Raw genomic sequence first — 21,471 nt, 5'->3', positions numbered from 1 at the left:
ACAAGTTCCACAAATCATCCTGGAAGGAAAGTGGATTGTTTCCTCACAGGCAGAGGGAAACCCAAGGCAGACTGTTCACATTAGCAGATCAGGAATGCCTTAGTAAACGAGATAGATCCAAGCCCTCTCCCAAGTGAGTCAAGAGACTTTGCTATTAAGGAACAACTGCAATTCAGGCCAAATTCTACTTCAGTCTTTGTAAGGCATAAGTTACTGTAATGAGGTCCTGTACTATAACTTCACAAACCTCATTGCAAAACACATGTTGATAGACATTTAAATACTTAATTGTGGGCATTCAGTTTAGTATAAAATAACCTTTACATCATCACTGTGTGCTCAGGTATCAATGGAGCAGGGTAAGCATCTAGACAGCGGCTGATTTTACATGCCACATGTATTACAAATCCTGTACAATAATGTAGACAGATACAGACTGAATATACTAATATCGAACTTCGTCGCTTTAATGAGGAGTTAAAGGCAAACCTTTTATACATCGCACAATTGCAGGTTTGTGAATGCAGAATAAGGTTAAATGTAGAATAAGTTCCTTGTTAGAGGAAATTACCACACGGACATTTCAAAGAGAAATTGTGTTTCTTGCCTTGAGCCTGAATCTGATTTCAATTACAGATATGAACTAAAAAATCAAAAGCAATTAGTAACTCTAAGCTTCTAGTGCATTTTCTGTTTATTATAATGACTTAGAAACTTGTCCATTGTCAAGTTGTATATTTATTGCAGCTATACTGTACCTTATTATGCAATTAAATAACTTGCTGGAATGTTTTCGCTAGTAGGGCTTTAGTGACCCATTTTTCTGTATTCGTTACATCTCCCCCAACAAACAAAGTTAGAAGTTTATTTTAAATGAGTGTAAGAGCCTCAAAATAAGTACTCCCGCTAACTATAAGACGTGCATTCCCATTGTTCACTGTTAGGAATGCAAAAAGAAAGTTCTGTTCACTGAAGATACTAAGTGCTGTGAGGGGGAATAAAAATGTCAAACATTTAACTCTGGTCAAGATGGAGTCCAGCATCTATTTTTTTTAAGCAGTGCAACTGAACACAACGGTGACATTAAGGAAGTAATGTTCTTAGATAACAGAATGAGTCAGAAGTTCCCTATATGTGAGGCTGGCAAGCTTTTGGTTCTAGAAAAGAGCCAATTCCCTTGCTAAATCACCTGGTGACCTGGGAGTTCCCTTGTCTCGTCACAAAAGAAAATAGGCCCCCTCAGATTTCTAAGTTTATTTTTTCCTGCCCTAGTCACCAAGAAATAGGTGTGCAGCGTACAGTTTACAGCTCCATAATCTGTGTAGCTGCAATTGCCGTTCTGCTACGTATTGGAAGAACATCTTAGATCTGGTTATATAATGAGATGTTGAAAACAGTAACATGTTTAGTATATACAGCCATTAAAAAGGTATGTTTAAAATACCACTGTCTCATTGCTTAGTTTTAGATGCAGGCACACAATATTAATAGCATATGCTTGTGATAAAAAAGGACAACCATATAAGTAGAATTCACAAAGCATGTTGAGTTAATTAAAAGCATTTAGACTTTTTTTTTGCATTGGCAAGACTTAAGTCTTGCATCTCAGTCACATGATCTTCCAAGAATTGAGAAACATATTTTAAGCAGAAAATGCACATCTGGCCAGAGATAGATGGTTTACATAACTTTAAAATGTCCCTCCCTAAAAAAAAAAAAAAAAAAAAAGCGCATGAAGTTTACAGATTCAAACATTCAAGGTGATGTAATAGTTTTTGTTACTATAAAGGAGAGACACTGCAAACATGATACCAAATAAACCCATTTATAATCTTAGATAGTAGAGGTAGACATTCTGAACTGGCATCCAAATGGCACTGCAGTAGTATTTAATATCTGAATCTAGATGTTTAGTACTCTATATAGAACGACATCAGGGCTAAAAACAGATGCAAGTTCTATGCAGACAAGGCCATGGAGAAAGAAGGCAGCAGTTTGTCCGGAGAAGCAGAACTGTGGATAACAAAAATTGAGCAAAACAAATTAAACAAGGAAAAAGGGACAGAAGGAGGCAGGAGTGAGAAAATGGGCAAAACCCAGAAGTGACACAGCAACAGTCAAGGCATGACAGCAGGGAAAATGGGGCTCAGGTATTATAGGACCAGAGAATGCAGGCCATACTTACAGGCTGGGACACACTATCCAGGGAAGCAGTGACTGAAAAAAAAGATTTGGGGATCACAGTGGATAATCAGCTGAACATGAGCTCCCAGTGTGATGCTATGGCCAAAAGAGCTAATGCAATCCTGGAATGCATAAAGAGCAACCTTGAGTAGTCAGAGAGCTTATTTTACCTCTTCATTTGGTACTGGTGAGACTGCTGCTGGAATCCTGTGTCCGGTTCTAGTGTCCACAATTCAAAAAGAACGTTGATAAATTGGAGAGGGTTCAGAGAAGAGCCATGAGAATGATTAGAAAAAACAACAGTGATAGAGTCAAGGACCTCAATCTGTTTAGCTTAGCAAAGAGATGGTTAAAGGGGGATCCTCGATCACAGCCTATAAATATTTACATGGAGAACAAATATTTAATAATGGGCTCTTCCCTCTAACAGAGAAAGGTATAATACGATCCAAATGGCTGGAAAGCTTGAAGCTAGACAAATTCAGACTGCAAACAAGGTGTACATTTTCAGCAGTGAGTAATTAACCATTGGAATAGTTTACCCAGGGTTGTGGTGGATTCTCCATCACTCATTTTTAAATCAAGCTTGGATGTTTTTCTAAAAGATCTGCTCGAGGAATTATTCTGGGGAAGTTCTCTGGCCTGTGTTATACAGGAGGTCAGACTACAACAGTTCCTTCTCATCTTGAAGTCATTGATGCCAATGAAAGACATTGGGAATTGAGGGTTTAGTTAAAAGCTCCGTCTTTTCACATTCAGGTCTCACACCTGTTTCCTGAGAGAGAGACACCTGTGTAAGAATTAAAAATTGGGCACAGAAGTTTTCCTAATAACTCTTAAACAGGTCCCAAACTGGGCTGGACTCTCCTCTCCAATAACAAACCTTCATTTGAGACTGCTCATCTGAGTACTGTGTTTTGCGTCACTGGACACTCAAGTCTGTTTTTATGTTACTTAGCTACAGTGTATACAGAAACCATGTTAATGTGTATAACATGCAGAGTTATGCTATTACCATCCTGGTATGTGTCATGCACAGTATGATGTTTTTGCTATTCAAGCATGAAGCTGGAAATTAACTAAGCATCTGAGAATGAATTATGGAGCTCTGAGTAAAAGGCTAATTCAGGGTAACTAGCCTCATACTATAGCTTTTGTTCTGACATTTTAGCATGTTTAGAAGTTGTCTGTTACAGTGTAGAGCATTAGATTTAAAAATACTTCAGACTTCTGTTTCACAGTGTTCTTTTCACATAAGGAAACTGCATTAAGACCACTGGTTCTGTATGCCAGGTCAGTTTATGGCTAGACTTAAACCAGCTAGTTTGAAACGTGATCCCAGTAACATAGTTCCTCATTCCTATTTCTGTTCAAAGCAAAAATTAAAGAAGCTTCTTCCACGGTCAGTTTTACATATTACTGTTTTCTCTTCATCTAAAGCAACATGATTACTTTAGAACAATTTAAATGGGGGGGAACCTTAGAATTATTCCACCACTACAGGATCTTTTGAGGTATTAATTTATCAAACTTCAAAATATTTGCTTGGATTATAATCCAAGCAGAGGTATGAAGCTATACTCCTTCAACACAGCTGTTTCAGACTTTAAATGGAGCAACAGATATCGTAGATGGAGTGATGTAAGAGTAATGAGGTGGTCTGCACCCATCCAAGGGATTTATATTTTCCAATATAATGGGTCAATTTTACAAAATAAGAATTGTACCATTAGCTGTGTGAATTTTACATGCTCATATCTTGCCGAAGAGGTCATCTGCAGACAGACATACAAACTACATTATTTCCCTTGATCAAATCATGAAAACAATGACTGCCCTTCATATCATTCATGTTTAAAGTGTTAGTGGTCCGGTACCATCTAAAACCAAGTTTGATTTTTTTAGTACATTTTAGAAGTATGTTAAGGTGGTTTACAAACTACATGTACTGTTTCTAGTTTATACCTGTGCTAACTTGAGTGGCATATGCTAGCAATACTGTATTAACATAGGCAGGAAGCAGGTTTTAGCAATGAAATACCCCTTCTCTGTTTATTGGACACTCATTCAAATGCTCATTTAACTTTAAGACTTGCTTTTTATCTAAAAGTTTCTATTTTAGAAAAAGTGTCATTGGTCCCCTCAGAAGTGTTAGATACATCTGAACACCGTATTTACACAAAAGTCTGAGCCAAGTGATTTTTGGTGGATGAAACAAGCTTGCAACCTCTGAGCAAAAGAACATTTTCTGTCCTTCTGTAAAGGTCACTGACTGCTTCCAAAATGGAATTAGTGACAGTGCATGACTTTATTTTTGTGGTTCTACTGGCGCTTTGTGCAACACAGTGAATCAGTCAATCCAAACTGTTCTTGTCCCTTTGCAAGGTAATTAACTGAATAAGAAAACAATTCATGCAAAGGAAAAAAGCCTCCACCTCACTTAAGTGGAGAAGTTGTGGCCTCACCCAGCTGGGTTATTTAAAAAGGGCTACATTTCCTGTGGGATTGTAAAAGTATAAGATGAACTATGATGTGCTTTTTTAGAGAAAGGAATGTTTCATAAGTTTGAGACAGTAACTTAAGTCTTAAAAACAAATACTTAATGGCTATTTTACCCAAGTCATTAGTGAAAATAATTCACCCTATAAAATAGTGTCACAGACAGACATTTGAAAATCTCCCTGGTCTTATTCGAGTCTGCACTAAGTGGTGGTTTAAACATGGTAATATTAGTAAATGTCAAGTGTGACCTTGCTTCCAGAGAAGTCTTGGTAACTATAGCAATGAAACAAACAACCAGCTATCAAGCACGCCTTAAGACAATGAGCCAGATGCAGAGAGGAATGATTTATTGAAACCAGTTAGTAAGCCATCACAAGTTTTGGACAACTTCATTATAATACAGTATAGTAGATCTACTGTGGCTCACTGTATTAATTTGTATTAGACTAGAGTAACTCCTAGAGCAATGGTTCTCAAACTTTTGTACTGGTGACCCCTTTCACATAACAAGCCTCTGAGTGCGACCCTCCTTATAAATTAAAAATACTTTTTTGTATATTTAACACCATTATAAATGCTGGAGGCAAAGCGGAGTTTGGGGTGGAGGTTGACAGCTCGTGACCCCCCATGTAATAACCTCCCGACCCCCTGAGGGGTCCTGACCCCCGGTTTGAGAACCCCTGTCCTAGAGGCCCCAGAGATCAAGACTCCATTATGTTACATGCCATATAGCTATAGTTACATAGTACTTAAGAGAATGTGGCCCCAATTCCCAAATGGGGTACCTAGATTCTACTGCAATATGAAAGAGAGAGAGTCACTGATTTTAACCAATTACGAAACCTTGTTTCCAGAAGTTATATACAACTTTAAAGTGTCCTACAAACAAAGTCTTTATTACAGGTCACTGTGCACAGGCAAGTTATGAAACATGTACTATAAAAACAGGCTTAATTTATTAAATGGTCAAATAGCCTATTACCACAAAAGTTCCCTTGTTCAGAGTATGATTCATATGTCCACTCCATCAGTAATACACCTAAAAACAATTCAAGCATCTAACAACAACAGTTGGCTTTAGTCAACCTCAAGTGAACTGCATTACTCTATTATGTAGAAACAGCTTGTTAGAACTTTCTCTCTAAATAGCTATTTTAGCAGATTAAAATCATTCCTATTTTAAGATTCTGAGAGTATGAGCTGGTATTAAAATTTTTTAGCTCTGAAACCACAGAATTCTTCTGTAGACCTGGCACGGTCTATAAGGGAACCGAGGTCAGCTTAATGCTGCCACTCAGGGGTGTGGATTTTTCACACCCTGACCAACAGTGAAACTGACCTAATCTTCTAGTGTAGACCAGGCTTTATAAAATAGATTGAAGTTACCCTAGAATCTTCAAAAACTAGAGCGGTAGCTAAAGAATGACTCTGTTGGCTGAAAGGCTTTGGCCAGTTAGGCACTCTGATACGAAGCCCTTGTAACATTAACAAATGAAGGCTTATATCCTTCAAGCCAAAATTTAGCCTTTTCAGCATCTTTTTAAAAAGCAATACAAGAATTGCACCTGTTTCTCAAATTGCAAGTGTTCATATATATTAATAAATTTATAAAGCACTCCCAAAAGCACTCAGGGTGCTGAATAAGCATAAAGGCAACCTTAAAATTACAAAGTGGGTAAACAAAAAACAGAACAATAATTTTGTTCAATAGTTATTGAAAGACATCTATCCTGAGCAGCCAACATTTCTAATAGCCGTAAGTCCTGGATCTTAGCTCATTTGTCTGCTGTACCAGAGAACTAAATACCTTGCACAGTGTCTACCCAATAATGGATTGTCAGTTGTAGAAAGTCTGCAAAACAACTATATCACCATCACTTTTTGACTAGCACATTTTAAACATTCCACTACAAGAGGCAGAAAATTTTTTACTGGAGAAAAAAATATTGTCAAGTGAAGGGAAATAGTAAAGACTTGACACTGAAAACTGAGGACATGTAAACTTATGAATGGCATTTTCTGTCAGCTATTGAGGGAACTAAAATAAGAACAGAGGCCAGGTCTGCTCTGGTAAAAAACAAAAAAACAAAAAAACCATAGTTGAGGAAAATGAACCCGTTAGTCCAAAACTTCACGAACAGAAGGTATATAAAAAGAGGGATGCATGTAGATACTTGTAATGGTTGCACTCTACTCACTGCTACATGACACCCCCTTCTGGGGGTTAGCTCTGCCTGGTTCCGCATCCCCTTCCTTCCCTTCCACCATTGCAGCTCTCCTCCCACCTCCCAGCAGAGCAGTATAGCTGCTTCAGGACTCGCCCCTCTGGCCAGGTCACACTGATTTTCCCTTCAAGGGAAGTCTTTCCAAGTCTCTCTGCAAAGCAGTGTCAGGCATTCCTCATGCCCCCTGCCCTATGTCATTCCCGCAGTGACTCAGGCAGCCTTCCCATTCACTGCCCCAAGCAACAAGACTCTGCAGTGGAGGGTAGGGGAACCCAGGCCTGCCCTCTATTCTGGGTTCCAGTCAAGGGCCTTACAAAGATAGGTAAGGTCTGGGTCCTCACCAACCTTACCGCTCTCTTGCCTGGACTACTTCCTATTGCACTTCTTTACGCTCTTCCTTTGCCAACCTTCTTAGTCAGGCCCCTCTCTCAGGCCTACCAGGTGAAGGCTTCCTTCCTGCCACCCTCTCTCAGTGGTGCCCCAGCACTGCCCCAGTGCTTTAAGTGTAGCCAAGCCCTACACTTCCCCCCCCCCTCTTTAAACATACACTAACCCTCTTTAGCACTAGAAGAGTCATGTATGAAGCAGATCCTTTGGAACGTTCCAGAAGAAATGCATATTTGAATGGCAGATGAAAAAACTGCAGCAGTGCAGAGATAGTCACTCAGATTTACTATCATTAATATTAGGTTATTATTCTCACACAAGCTATTTTTATCAGTGTCTCAACTCAAGTAAATCCAATACGTTCTCTCGCAGATTGTCAAAAGGGAATTTGGCATATAGTGCCTTCTCTCCTGAAGAACTGTTAACCAAGAAGCGTCATTAACAGAATGACAGAGCAAGCCAGAGGCACTTCACCAGACAGTCTTAGGCTGTCCACACTACCACTTATGTTGGCAAAACCTGTGTCTCTCCAGGGTCTGAATATTTCATCCCTCCAAGCGACAGTTACGCCAGCATAAGTGGTAGCGTGCATAGCACTATGTTGGCGGGACAGCTTCCCCTGCAAACATAGCTACCGCCACTCGTGGGGGGTGATTTAATTATGTTGACACTGTAAGCTCTCTAGGGTAGACATAGCCTTAAATTCTCTCTGCTGTTCCTATTGGGAGGAATTATGTAGGCTCCCTAGCAGATCTACAGTTAAGGCTGAATTGATATCTACCTTTAAAAACAGGAGTAAATTCCCTCTGTAACTTGAAGTCTTGAAATCATGATTTGAGAATTTCAGTAACTTAGCCAAAGGATATGGGTCTACAGGGGTGGCCTGCAATGTGTAGGAGATCAAAGTAGACTGTCATTATGGTCCCTTCTGGCCTTAAAGTCAGTCTATTTCACACTTGATTTAGTCTCCAAATTTAATCCTTTTCAGAGGAAATTCACCATAACATCTTATTCATTGTTACTTTAATGCAAGGAATTGCTAAATTGTAGAAGATGAAGTATGTTAGATAAGCAGAAGGTCTTACCGCAAGAAGTAGATCCAAATGGAAATCACATAATGGATACACATTTTCCCAACATGAATAATTTAGGGTTTCTATTGCTTATAAATGCATTTTAATAGCACAACATGTATTATATTGCTTCAGTGCACTCAAATGGTCCTGAAAATAAGTGTATGCAGTATTGTTGAAGCTGTGTTGGTCCCAGGATATTAGAGGGACAAAGTGGGAGAGGTGTTAACTGGCCATTTCACCTTGAAGGGTCCCTTGAAATGTGTTAACTACTTATGCTAAACACTCTGTTCCACCTTGTATGTAGGTGTGACAAAGTACATTTCCCAGACCTGAAGAGCTTGAAAGCTGGTCTTTCTAACCAAAAGAAGTTGATCTAATAAACGACATTACCTCACCACCAGCACCCCTTTCCCTCTGGAAATAAGTAGTTTTGCAGATATGAAGAAACTTATTCCACTCTGGTTTGGTGTTGAGAGGGCAGCCTGGAAGGATAATCTGATATCAGGTATTCATGAGCTGTTCTGTTTGCTTACACAAGTAGCAGATTCAGAATTCCTACACAGATATACATCTTAAGAGGCTGACTAATATCCTTCAAAACTAGCACAGGTAACTAAAGTTTCATACTAAGGCGATGGCTACACTGCACTTTCGTTGGTAAAACGTTTGTCGCTCAGGAGTATGAAAAAACACCACCACCTGACTGACAAAAGTTTTACTGATGAAAAGTGCTGGTGTGGACAGCACTTTGCTCTCCCGCCGACAAAGCTACCGCCCCTCGGTGGGTGGTTTTATTTAGTTGTCAGGAGAGCTCTCTCCTGTGAACAAAGCGCAGCTACACTGCATGCCTTACAGTGGCAAGGCTTTAGTGGCACGGCTGTGCTGCTGTAAGCTACGCAATGTAGGCACAGCCTAAGTACAGCATACATCATAGTTTCAGGCAATACTGCTTCCTGTTCCTTGGACACTGACCAGTAACAGTGTTCCACATTGCCATGTAGAAAACACATTCTATTAATTCCCTTTGCTACTAGCAGAAGAGTGATTTAGAGGCAATGAGCATCTGATGTCACTTAATAGCCACTTGTCAATTTAGTGATTCATGTTAGCATTAAACAGAATTTGCATAGATCTAGAGTTCGGCAATCATATGAATGGACTCAAGAGTGTCTGTTAAGGAAAATGAGATCTTCAGGATTTCAGACAGCTCCCCTAAACCATCTTTTACACAACAGAGCTCTAACTTCATTCTCATTCACTGAGCAGCACCTGAGCTCCATTTGGAGACAGCATGGAATATATACAAGTTAAAGGTTATATATTATACACACATTTTTAACCCAGTATTTGAGATACTGGTATTTATACCTGTGCTTGAGAAAATGCTCTCTTATGTTATCATATGGGCTGAGACTGAACATGGTTGAAAGTATACAGATTTAAAAAAGCAGCTAAGTAAACTTTATGGGCTAAAACCAGAACAGATTCTTCTTGCAGAAGTACACAGCTCTAATATAAAGACCTTTCCTCAAGACAAGCAGAAAGTTTGGTTATTAGTGAGTGGGTTTTTGTGCACGTTTGAGATACTGGTCCCAGGATCCTCTATGTCAGCTTCAAGTCCTGTGCAAACAGATTTCTCCACTGGGCCATCAGCTAATGGAATGCTCAATGTAGACTAATTGCAAGACAATTTTTTCCATACACAAAACGAGCCTGTATCCTAATCTGCAGTTTCATACTATACAAATCAGAGTAGCAAAAGGGCAGTCCAAGGAGGACACCACTAGGTTTACATATAACAGAATGAAGGACCAGACTTCCAAAATGCAGGCCCATGAACAGGCATTCTAGAACCAGCACCACCACCACCACCACAGATGCATGCTCTTTCACTGAAGACATATGCACAGATACTAAGGGTTTGTCTACACTACACAGCTTTTAGCAACACAGCTATGTCGCTACAACTGTGCTGCTAAAAGTCAGGCAGTGTAGCCGCTGTTTGTCGGCTCTCCTGCCACCAAAAACTTCCACCCCCATTGAGCGGCATTTGTATTGTCGGAAGGAGAGCGCTCCTGCCGACAACACGCTGTTCACACTGGCACTGGTCCTAACAAAACTTTTGTTTTTTTTTTTTGGGGGGGGGGGAGGGTGTTAACATCTCTGAAAGACAAAAATTGTGTCATCCAATTGCCAGTCTAGACATAGTCTTAGTTTTCAAAATACAGTGTAAAATACCAATGGAAGATTAATGCTCTTATCTGCCTCCCTCAAACAAAGTACATAATTCTGAATAAATAAAAGCAGTATTAAGGTGAATAGTAAGTGTTGATGTGCATGTTAAAAAATCATTAAGATTGAAAATACACTCCTAAATGTGTTCAGGCTACTAGTGAGTGGTAGCCTGAGTATCCAATTTCTGCCTGATATTTAAGTACTGGAAATTAACTGCTTAACAGAACTGTGTATCATTATGGATGAAAAACTGATTTAGTCAGGAGTTACTCTTAAATATTGCTTGTTACACAGTACTTGTAAGTAACACTAAATGCCAATTTAGATCAATAAAATGACAACATATTCCTGATTCCACCTTGTATCTTGACTGTCAAATGGCTTGGAGAACTACTACTGTTTTAGCATAATCATTTTTATCCTGGGTGTGAGCTATTAAAAGATACATTAGAACACTTCTGTTGAGTCAACATGATATCACATGTGCAGGATATTGAAACACACTCCACTTGTATAGGAGAGCTTGCACTAAGAGGAGAACTAAGTGGGATGCAGCTGCAGTAACTGTTGTCCCATCTCCTATAAGGCAGGTGGTTTGTGGTGCAATCTGGAAGGCAAGTTATTCAGATTTGCAGTCTGTATTCTAAGAGACCAAGACCATTATTTAATAATAGAGAACATCTCTGCCAATGCCAAGAAACACATGTACCTGTCAACCTAAAGTTTAAGATGTACATCTGATAAGATAATTTTCCAGGAAAACTAGTCTGATCCTGACACCTCCCAGTTTGAATTTGATGGTAAATGCATCCTAAAAACCACCAAGAGAATTACTGGGAACAGTAGTGATACAGATCCGTCTCTGGAATCAGGAAAGAAACCACAGTGATGAGTAACATTCATTAGACGTGAAGTCTAATAGTCTTAATAACTGCAAACCTGTTTCTCAAACTAAACAGCACATCCTTGAAAAACACCCTTATGAAATCATTTTTCAGGTGTGTGTAGGTAAAGTGCACACTTGTATTCGTATCACTTGAACAAACCTTCATATTGACATTACTTTCAGAATATAATTTGTTGAGATGATATTACAACTATAAAGCCAAGTTCTGACAACTACCCCAAACCTCATTTTTTCTTTAGGCACTACCATACTTCAAATCCTGGTTAGAGAGTCTATTGGTTCTGGACACAAAAATAATTAGTATTTTAACACTGAAGCAAGAGAACCCTTACAGTTACTTCTAACTTCACTTCAGGTTCTACCTGGCAGAATCAATGTCTGATCACGAGGGGTCAAGGGTAAAGAAACAAACAGTAATCTTAGTCACTATTTCATTGTCTCTTGAAACTCTTGAGAGAGAATATAGCAGAGTATTCGGAGTTTACAGAATTTTCTGCGTTTTACTTAAAATTAAATCATGATTGTCTATTCAGCTAAATAGAAGTGAAACTAAGAGCATACATTTGTCATTGTAGGACATGCAGAATACAGGAACCACTTATCTCAAAGGCTGGGGCCAATCTGGTATCCAAAACAAAGTAAATGCCAGAATGACAGAAAGATGGGCAATAATTTAATATGCAAATTCCATAACAGAAAATCTCAGTTTCATATATGATACCACCAATTAAAAGCTATACACTATCTTATGAGATTATTTATAACAAAATAAATCAAGCCATACAAATATCTAAAAGCCCTGCAAATATCTGAATTGGCAAAAATGAGACTACCGAGGTAAGGACTTCTGTAAATTATTAATTCTAAAAGAAGTTGAAAAATTCTATAATGATATACTGTCAGCTATGACTTGCAGATACAGTATGCAGCTAACCACATGAAAAACACAGCTCCAATTCCCATCTGAGCTATGGCCAAAATGCCAACCTAAGCAAAATGTTGCTTGGGATCAGCTTCAAGGTCCTAGAGTTAAGGCTTCAGATTAAAGAGAAAGCGTTAACTTTAGTTGGTTATTGTAACTTGATAAAGTCTTCAACTTTACTACTTCTTGCACATCTTGTATTGCCATTTCACCCTTAACTGTAGCAACACTGAGAACACCGCCACACAAGGATGCCCTGGTAAACAAAGGCAATTAAATCAATAAGATATAAGTCAGTCTAGATGTGGTATTAAATTGTAATTCAGTTTCTTTGGAGAATTATTTTAATCAACTACAATCAGAAACAAAAATTGGTGGGTATATGTAAAAACAAGGTGTTAGGCATTAGCCAGGAGTATTCCCATCTACAATTCCTGATTTAAATCCTCAGAGCAAAACACACAAATTCCATAGTGTTTTAGCATGCCAGATCTCAATGCATTCCAGACCATGGACACTAGACTACAGTCTCAGTTTATTACTAGAAAGATTAGCACAGGGAGGCAAACTGTAGCCAGCTGGCTCAGACGGATGTTCCATTTTTCTATTAACATGGAATCCAAGTCAGAGACTGGAAAGCTAAAGCTTTTACACATTCAACATTCTAGTAAAACTATCAAGTTTTAAAAACACGGGAAATTTTTAATGATGCACAGTTAGCCTGTGAAACTCATTGCCACTATAGGAAGGCCAAGAACCGAGTAGGATTCAAAAACAGGGTGGGCATTGATTGATATGGTAACAAGAACATCCAGAGTAATGCTAATGAAGATTAAAAATTTTGGAAGGGATGTAACACTTGCTTCAGAGCATAAAACATCCTCCTCTGAAGAGGGCTAAGGCGTTGCTTCCTGTAATGGCAGGTTATTTTATTATAATTGTTGAGTAAGGAGTTACTTGCAACTTCCTCTGAAGTAGCTGGTACTGTCCACCATCAGATAATGAAATTAGAGGGGAGACCACGGATACCATCCAGTACGGCAATTTCTATGTCTCTTTCCTGAGCAGCATGTTAACACAATTTTTATTAACACCTTTTCACTTAGGGCATGGCTACTTGCAGATGTAGAGCGCTTCGAGTTAAACCTGGCTTCGTAGAGCGCAGTTGGGAAAGCGCTGCCATCTGTCCACACTGACAGCTTCAAGCGCACTGGCATGGCCACCTTTGCGGCACTTGCAGCAGCATTGGGAGCAGTGCATTATGGGCAGCTATCCCAGCATGCAAGTGACTGCAACGTGTTTTTCAAATGGGGGGGTGGAGAGGAGTGTGACAGGGAGTGTGTTGTGTGTATGTGGGGGGAGAGAGTGGGTTTTTGGGGGGCTGAGAGCATGTCAGCATGCTGTCTTGTAAGTTCAGACAGCATCAGACACCCACCCCCCTTCACCTCTCTCTCTCTCTCTCTCTCACACACACAGCATTCCACACTAATGGTTGCTTTGTCTCAGAGCAGATAAGCAGCCGGCTGTCAGAAGCGGAGCTTTCAAACGGCATATCCGCATTCCTACAGTGAATTCAAAACAATGAGAAGAGTGGCCACTTGACTAAAGGGGATTTATGGGACGTTTCTGGAAGCTGATCAGAGCGCAGTAATGCAACACCTCGTCCACACTGGCGCTCCAGCGGGGGCGCAGCAAACGTTATTCCTCTCGCCAAGGTGGAGTACCAGCAGCGCTCTAGTCGCAGAGTCCGAGCACTCTACGTGCCTTGCCAGTGTGGATGGCGAGTGAGCTAGTGCGCCCGGGGCTCCTTTATTGCGCTGTAACTCGCAAGTGTAGCCAAGCCCTTAGAGCAGTTCCCCTCCTTTGCCCCTTTCCTCAATTATTTTGTTTTACAAACTAACCATGGCTCTTCAAGTTCTGTCCATCTCATGCAGAGTTACTCGTTTCCAGGGCTGCATTACTTGCAGCAAGCCATCAGTTAAAAATACTGAAAAATAAAGCATTCCACAAGAGTTAGGAGTGGTTGTTAGAGTACCAAAATGAAATGGGGAACCTAACACCATCCTCCAGTCTGAAGGATAATTACTGCAGAACATCTAAAACCAGGCAAATTAGAGATTTTGGTATTCTGCTCCACTTAACTCTCCCCCTCCTCAATTATTTTCTCTCAGCTCCTTCAGGGCTTTTGTAATTCCATATCCCTCTTTCAATATATTTACAGGCTAGGATGACCAGATAGCAAGTGTGAAAAATCAGGACAGGGGGTGGGGGGGTAATAGGCATCTATATAAGAAAAAGCCCCAAATATCGGGACTGTCCTTTTAAAATCGGGACATCTGGTCACCCTATTACAGGCATACTTCCTAGGTGTCACTTCTCTACTCTAATACAGTTTTTCCCTGTTGCTACTTTCTTTCATTACTCCAGTAAGTTGCTTCTTCTCTTGTACTCTTGTTTTACCCATCCTATATGTTTGACTTAAGAAGCAGAAACTAATCTCCCTTAACTTCCCACTATATTATCTTTACTTTGACCGAGTTAATTTTTCAAGTGACCGCTCTGCTGCAGCACCTGAAGCTATTTCCTAGCATAGAGGATGCCTGCAGCTGAAGTAGCACTATCAGAGCTCCAGCAGGGAGACAAAGTTGTAGATAAGAGAACAGATGCATTTCCAACAGAAAGAGATATGGTAGTTTTAGGTGAGGAATACATACCACCATACTGACTGCAGGAAAGGCCTTTCATACCCCTGGAAAGATCAATTGTGTGGCTCCCTAGCTATCTTTGAAGAAAAGGCCATCTTTAGCACTAGCCAGCTAAAAGTAGACATTTTTCTTACAACAGTTGATTCCGCTGAAAAATGGATGACACTCAGATGGGTAAGGGGAAGTTGTACATACTGCCACCAGATGTTATTTTTAAGAGAGTGTGGGAACATCTGCTCAAGAGGTAGTCTAGCCTTTTGTTGTCTTTTCACACAATCACCTTTTCTGCTAGGGTGTCATATAGCTGTTCCCTTTAAACAATGGCTTGAGGAAAATCTTAACATTTTAAGTCAGTCTTTAAAACGGTGTTTCCTAAGGTGTAGTGGGGTGGGGCACATAGTCAAGCCTCAATTTTTCTCCCCTGATATGTTATGGTTGTGGAGATATCTTTGAGTCACATTTTTTCAGGCCAACTGATGCAGTAACGTCTGCCAGAGTTCGCAAGGAGCCTGAAACAATAGCTTTAAGGTGTGAATTGCTCCATTCATTTTAAAGGGCATCCATTCAAATCCAAGCAGTTTCAATATCAGCATTGTAACTTAATTCACAGCTTAACAAAGCACATAAAGCAAATGTTATATTATGAAGATTTCGACAATCTACTGAGTGACCACCCATTTTGAAGCCAGAAGTGGATGGGCTTGGGAGATACCACCACACACTTCCCCCCCATCCCTCCCCATTCAAGAAGCAGCCCAGCAGGATATCTAAGATGCACCAAAGGAAAGCCAGGCCAGAGGAGTTCATAGACGTTCTTCTGTCGGGGTGGGGGGGTATTTCCACTTCACCATATTCTGTATTGTTATTGCAAACTTGTTTCAGTTTCAGACAAACCTACAAGTGTGCAAACATCTAACATCCAGAGTTGAATATCATTCCTTAAAGTACATTTAATCAAGAAGTCTGATATATGGCTATGACTATCACCACATGGAGGAGTTAAGGGGGTATGTGTGATTGGTTTCATTTCTCTAGAAGGGGGCTGAGCTTTAAAAGAAGTGGGCAACACTGCTTTAGAAATCCTGCATGCACACTGCAAGCTACAGAAATCACCTCCCCTATTACTGGAAGGTGGCAACTACATAATAGCACTCTCGTCTCACCTGCTGTGCTAAATGAGGTACAAAGGGGATATCTATTATTAAAGTATGTCAGACATCATAGTAAAAAAAGTCAGTTTTTGCTTCCACCTAATGCTATCGCCACACACATTCTGCAGAAATAAGCAGATGTTTTCTTGGTGATTTTTCAGTCATTCCATTTAATATGGATTTAAAAAGGAATAAACACGAGTTTTCAGTAAACAACATTTATTTTCCCTGATCAGTGCTTTGCAACTCCCTAAACTGATAAGTCAGCAAAACATGCATGTTTATCGTTGGCAAGCATACCAATGCTAACTAAGAACTACATTTAGTTAACCCCAAGACTGTTGCTCAGATCTAAACTAAAGCTGGAACTGTAGTTAACTCAGTCTGCCCTCATAATCCCTGGCTAAAAGGTATAACCACTCTGGCCAATGATCAAGTTGACTGTCCAAAGTGTGAAGTACTTTTTCCTTCCTTAATGTCCCCACTTCCATTTAATTCTTTATGCCATTTGAAAAACAGTGGTTTAATTCTCTTTGGAAAGAATCCATGCTTGCAGCCCTGCACTCACAAGAAACTTACAATAGGAAAAGTCACTATGAGTGAGCAAAAAGCTGATAAGGAGAAGTTTCCATTTAAAGCGTACAAGGAATTATGGTAAACAGAACGAAATGTTAAGAAATATCTTGATAATTCCCTTTAACCTTGGACATCATGACATGTTAATTTTCATAACTTTCATGTCATTTTCAACTTTTTTCCCTATGAGAAGTTATTCTGTACATTTGTTTATATTTTAACGAAGCCAGTGATTCCACTATTCCAGGCACAGACGATTAACACAGCAACAGGCTACCTGGCAGAGGAATGTGACTTATAATCATGCTTATATGGTTACCACACCCTGAGAATACCAGTAATGAAACAACTCTGATAGCTGCAGCTTCCATCGGACTCTAGCAATAAAAACATTTTTCAACTGCAGTAGTCAAAGATCACCTTCAAGGTTGAGACCTCTACTCCCGTACACACTGCTACATATAGTTAACAAGATTTCATGCACTCTTTCCACACATTTTCTAAAGTGAGAAGTTGTATACGGCATTTGTTGGCTCCAAGTAGCTATATATTATATATATATTTACAATAGCGCCAAGAAGCCCCATGTAAGATCAGGCCCATTGTTCTACGAACTGTACCAACACTAGATATGATTCCTACCTCAAAAAGCTAATATCTTAAGATGAGAAGTGAGATGAAGATGTGGGGCAGGGAAGTGAGAATGGAAGAGGTTTGAAATATCTCCATTTATTAATCATGAATAAAGAACCAGCTATCACTGTATCCCCCTCAAGCTATCATTAGTTGACATTTCTTATTTGTTTCATGTAGAAGTGGATCCTGAAGCGAAAGCACATAGCTCTAAGTACCCTGTAAAGAGTGAGGCAAAAGTTGAGCCTTGTTCCAGACCAACTTTTAGCTAGGAAAAGCAAAACTCGAACAAGAAATAAGTTACTCTAAAAGATACAAATCGATCTTAAAAGAACACTAAATCACATTTCAGTATATACAGATGACACCAAGTTATGCTTAGGTATGTGAAATTTATTGGCTCAGACCTTTTGGAAGGTCTTTGGCCTAAACAAAACAAAAAACTAAATTAGTGGCATTTATGCCTGGTGAAACTTACACTTTGGTTACTGCAGAGGCCTAACTTCTCTGCCAATTAAGACTGACCCTTATTTGTGCAGTCTGAGCTTTCTTGAAAAATATCAAATAGAATTAAGAAGAGAGTAATTATAAACAAAATTTACCAAAAAATTAAGGAAATGAAAGTGAAAGAGTTAAACAAAATATGAAAAGGAAGTGTAGAATGCAAATAGTTTTGTAGGAACTTTGTGTAGCCCAACTTATAAATCAAAGAACTGTACTGCCACATGTACAGCCAATCCAGGTGGTAAAAAAAATTCCTTACATTTCTTTTTTGGCATCAGTGTAATATACCTCCAATAGATTAAAGTTTTTGCTTTCTGTGTTTATACATGTCAAATTATACTACTGAAACAATATACTGATTGGCCAAAATATACCTGAGAAGCAACATTTTATAGGAGCTAGCTTTAAACTCCTAGCACTGCTGAGATGGCAACATTTAATCACATCTAGGAAACATAGGACCCAGTGCACATTTTTTCTACTTTCTGTTTTATATTTATATTAGCCAATCTCATAAATCACTGAAGTGATAACATATGTGAAAAGAGTATAAAGTCCTAGATGATATGATAAAAGAGTAGCATAAAAAATAGAATTTCCACACCCCCAATTTCATGAAGCAGCATTTCCAAAGTCACTTTCAGTATCAATAAAGAAGGATAACAGCATATTTGTGTGGAACAACAGGAGATCAAGTGCTCGTGGTGTCCAGAAGAAATTAAGTTTCTTCAGTTACTAAAGTAGTGTAACAGCCACAAAATAGTTTCTGTACTAGACCTGCTGGAAACAGTGAGGTCATAGTGTATTCAAGATGCTGAGGATATCTGTTTGGCCTTGTTCATCAGTGGACCTGTCCCCTCCCATACATTTTACCAGACCAAATTCCGAGCTGTATGTGTATATATATATATCTCCTCAATATATGTTCCATTCTATGCATCCAAAGAGTGGGCTGTAGCCCACAAAAGCTTATGCTCAAATAAATGTGTTAGTCTCTAAGGTGCCACAAGAACTCCTGTTCTTTTTGCTGATACAGACTAACACAGCTGCTACTCTGAAACCTACTGAGGACAAGTATCAGGGGGTAGCCGTGTTAGTCTGTATCTACAAAAACAACCAGGAGTCTGGTGGCACCTTAAAGACTAACAGATTTATTTGGGCATAAACTTTCATGGGTAAAAACCTGCATCCGAAGAAGTGAGGTTTTTACCCACGAAAGCTTATGCCCAAATAAATCTGTTAGTCTTTAAGGTGCCACCAGACTCCTGGTTGTTTTTCTACTAAGGACAGCGTGCCCCAAGCTGTACTGAGACACAGCCACCTAAGGACGGCTTCTCTAAACCGAGTCCATCTCACAAAACGCTCTGGAGACAAAGTCTGTCACTGGGTCAGCCATGCAGAGCCCCCCCGCCCGGGCCGGGGAGCTGAGCGCGGGAAAGCCCTGGCAAGCCCTAGTGCTCGGAAAGAAGGTATTTCGGCCCGGCCCGTGACCCCCCCCCCACCCCGCCTCCTCCGGCGAGTCACTGCCGCAGCGGGGCGAGCGAGTGCCCCGGGCAATGGTCCGGGCAGCTCAAAGGATGACGACCCCCCCGCCCCCCCAAAAGGGGAGGGGGCGGGGCCAGACCCCTCCAAACGGAGCGCCAGCCGCCCGGGCTCTCGGGGGGGGGGGGAGCGAGCGGCGCCGGGGGGGTCCCGGGGGTCCGGCCCGCCTCCCGGGACAGGTTCCCGCCCCCGGGCAGGGTGAGGGGCTCCCGGGCTCCTACCGGCCCACAGTCTGGTTGGCCAGCAGCCGCATGCGGTTGAACTGCTTCTTCATGGCGGCGGCGGCGGCTCCTGTCTCCGCGCCTCCCGGGAAACGCTGCGGCCAGACCCGGCCTCGTCCCTGCTCCCCGCGGCAGCTCTGACCCCGAGCTCCCAGCGCACACCCAGCCGGCCGGAAGCCACCGCCACTTCCGGCTCCGCCTTCCCCGCGAGGAGCGAGTCACGTGGGTGCCAGCGTCAGGTGACCCAGTCGCCTGCCTGGTGGACAACATCCGGGCCCTGAGGCGGGGAGGGGGCGAAAAGACCCGGATGGGGGCCACCTAGGGGGGCCGTTGCCCCGCGCACTGAGGCCCGGATGTTGGCATCACGCGGTGATCGGGGCGCCATTTTGTGCCCCTGCGACCTGAGGCCGCGGTGTCCTGCCCAACAGCCGGGGCAGCCTGAGCCCTGCCTGGGGCAGCGCGCCCAGCCCTGCCGGCGGGGCCAGGTGCTGTGGCGTCCCGCCAGCCCTCAGCTCCTAAGGTGTCAGCCAAGGAGCAGGGGGAGCCGCAGAGGAGTCGCTTACCCCAGCGGTGTGCCCCCTTCCTCGCCGGGTCACCCTGGGTTCCCTCCTCTTTGGGGCCTTGCGCCGCCCCGGCTTGGCTGCGAGTTTCCTTTCCGGCCACCCAGCCTACGCATCCCTGGGGATTTCACCAAGGAGGGCCTGTTTCCTTAGCCACCCCGGCTCACTCCTCTTCCTGATGTCATCGTTCATGATCAGTAATAATAACAAGCACCTTCATGCGTCAGGGGTAGTTTTTGCTGGTTTTTGCAGCACTCAGCAACTCTCAATTTTCTTGTAGAGAGATGGAAAAATAATGGATGCCCCTCGTAACAAGGGACTGTTGGCAACCCTAAGTAGCTTTTAGCAGGGTGCAGTAATGCTATCGAACAGGCTTCTGCAGGAAGCGAATGTGAGACAGAACATAATTACTGTGGAGTGCAGTTTGGCCGGGACACTAGGGCTCAAGACTTGCCAGAAGTGCAATCTTTAATATCCACAAGTGTTTACCAGCTTATTTTACACCCTAAAATTGCACCACTCTCTAACAGTACTTGCTCTAACCAAACAAATGCATTAGCTTTAGTACTGACCTAGAGAGAAGCCTCCGTACTGAAACACCACCATCACTTCTTTCTGCACATTGGGTTTCTCTGGTGTGTTATCTTTCATTAAGAATCTATATTTAAAAAAATAGAAAAGTAAACAGCCTTATGCAGCAAAAGGAGAAATCTAGTATAATATATTTGTGCAGTAGTATTCCTCTGTGGCTCTCAAAAAGATTATAGGTATTCAACAGCTATTGATGAAATCCTGTGAAACAGGCAAATATCTCAATTTTACAGATCAGGACATAGAGCAAGACACAGATAGAGCTGAAAGCACAAACCATGATGACTGCTTGCTTTCCAAGCCATCCTGTCCTTTAGCCACAAAACCACTGTTCTCCTAGGTGCCATTATTATTTTATTATTTGTGTTAAAGTGGTGTTTAGAGGCACCAGCTGAGACTAGGGCACCATTGTGCTCCTTACTGTAGTACAAGGGTTTACAATCTAACAACAAGAAACACAAAAGGTGTAAGTGGAAACAGAGTGGGAAGTGGCTTGCTCAAGTTACCCTGCAGGTCAGGAGCAATACTGGAATAGATCGATCCCTGATCG

At 41.3% G+C, this 21,471-nt stretch overlaps 1 protein-coding gene across 5 annotated transcripts in view; it reads right to left on the bottom strand.

Annotated features, from left to right (window-relative positions):
- The window catches only part of ARHGAP17 (Rho GTPase activating protein 17), a 69,205-nt gene extending 49,260 nt beyond the window's left edge, over window positions 1-19,945 (bottom strand). For all 5 annotated transcript variants that reach the window (XR_003369734.1, XM_024212432.2, XM_024212435.2 and 2 more), the window contains exon 1: window positions 19,771-19,945. Coding sequence is in view for 4 of the 5 variants with exons in the window: in XM_024212432.2 (XP_024068200.2) it covers window positions 19,771-19,823 (53 nt within the window). In the remaining variant the exon portion in view is untranslated. The remainder of the gene's footprint in view (window positions 1-19,770) is intronic.
- Between the last annotated feature and the right edge of the window lie 1,526 nt (window positions 19,946-21,471).

This window comes from Terrapene carolina, unplaced genomic scaffold, assembly GCF_002925995.2.
Source record: "Terrapene carolina triunguis isolate 2854851 unplaced genomic scaffold, T_m_triunguis-2.0 Scaffold93, whole genome shotgun sequence".
Taxonomy (NCBI): Eukaryota; Metazoa; Chordata; order Testudines; family Emydidae; genus Terrapene; species Terrapene triunguis.
Note: the sequence above shows the minus strand (reverse complement) of the source record. Positions and strands in the feature narration are given on the sequence as shown.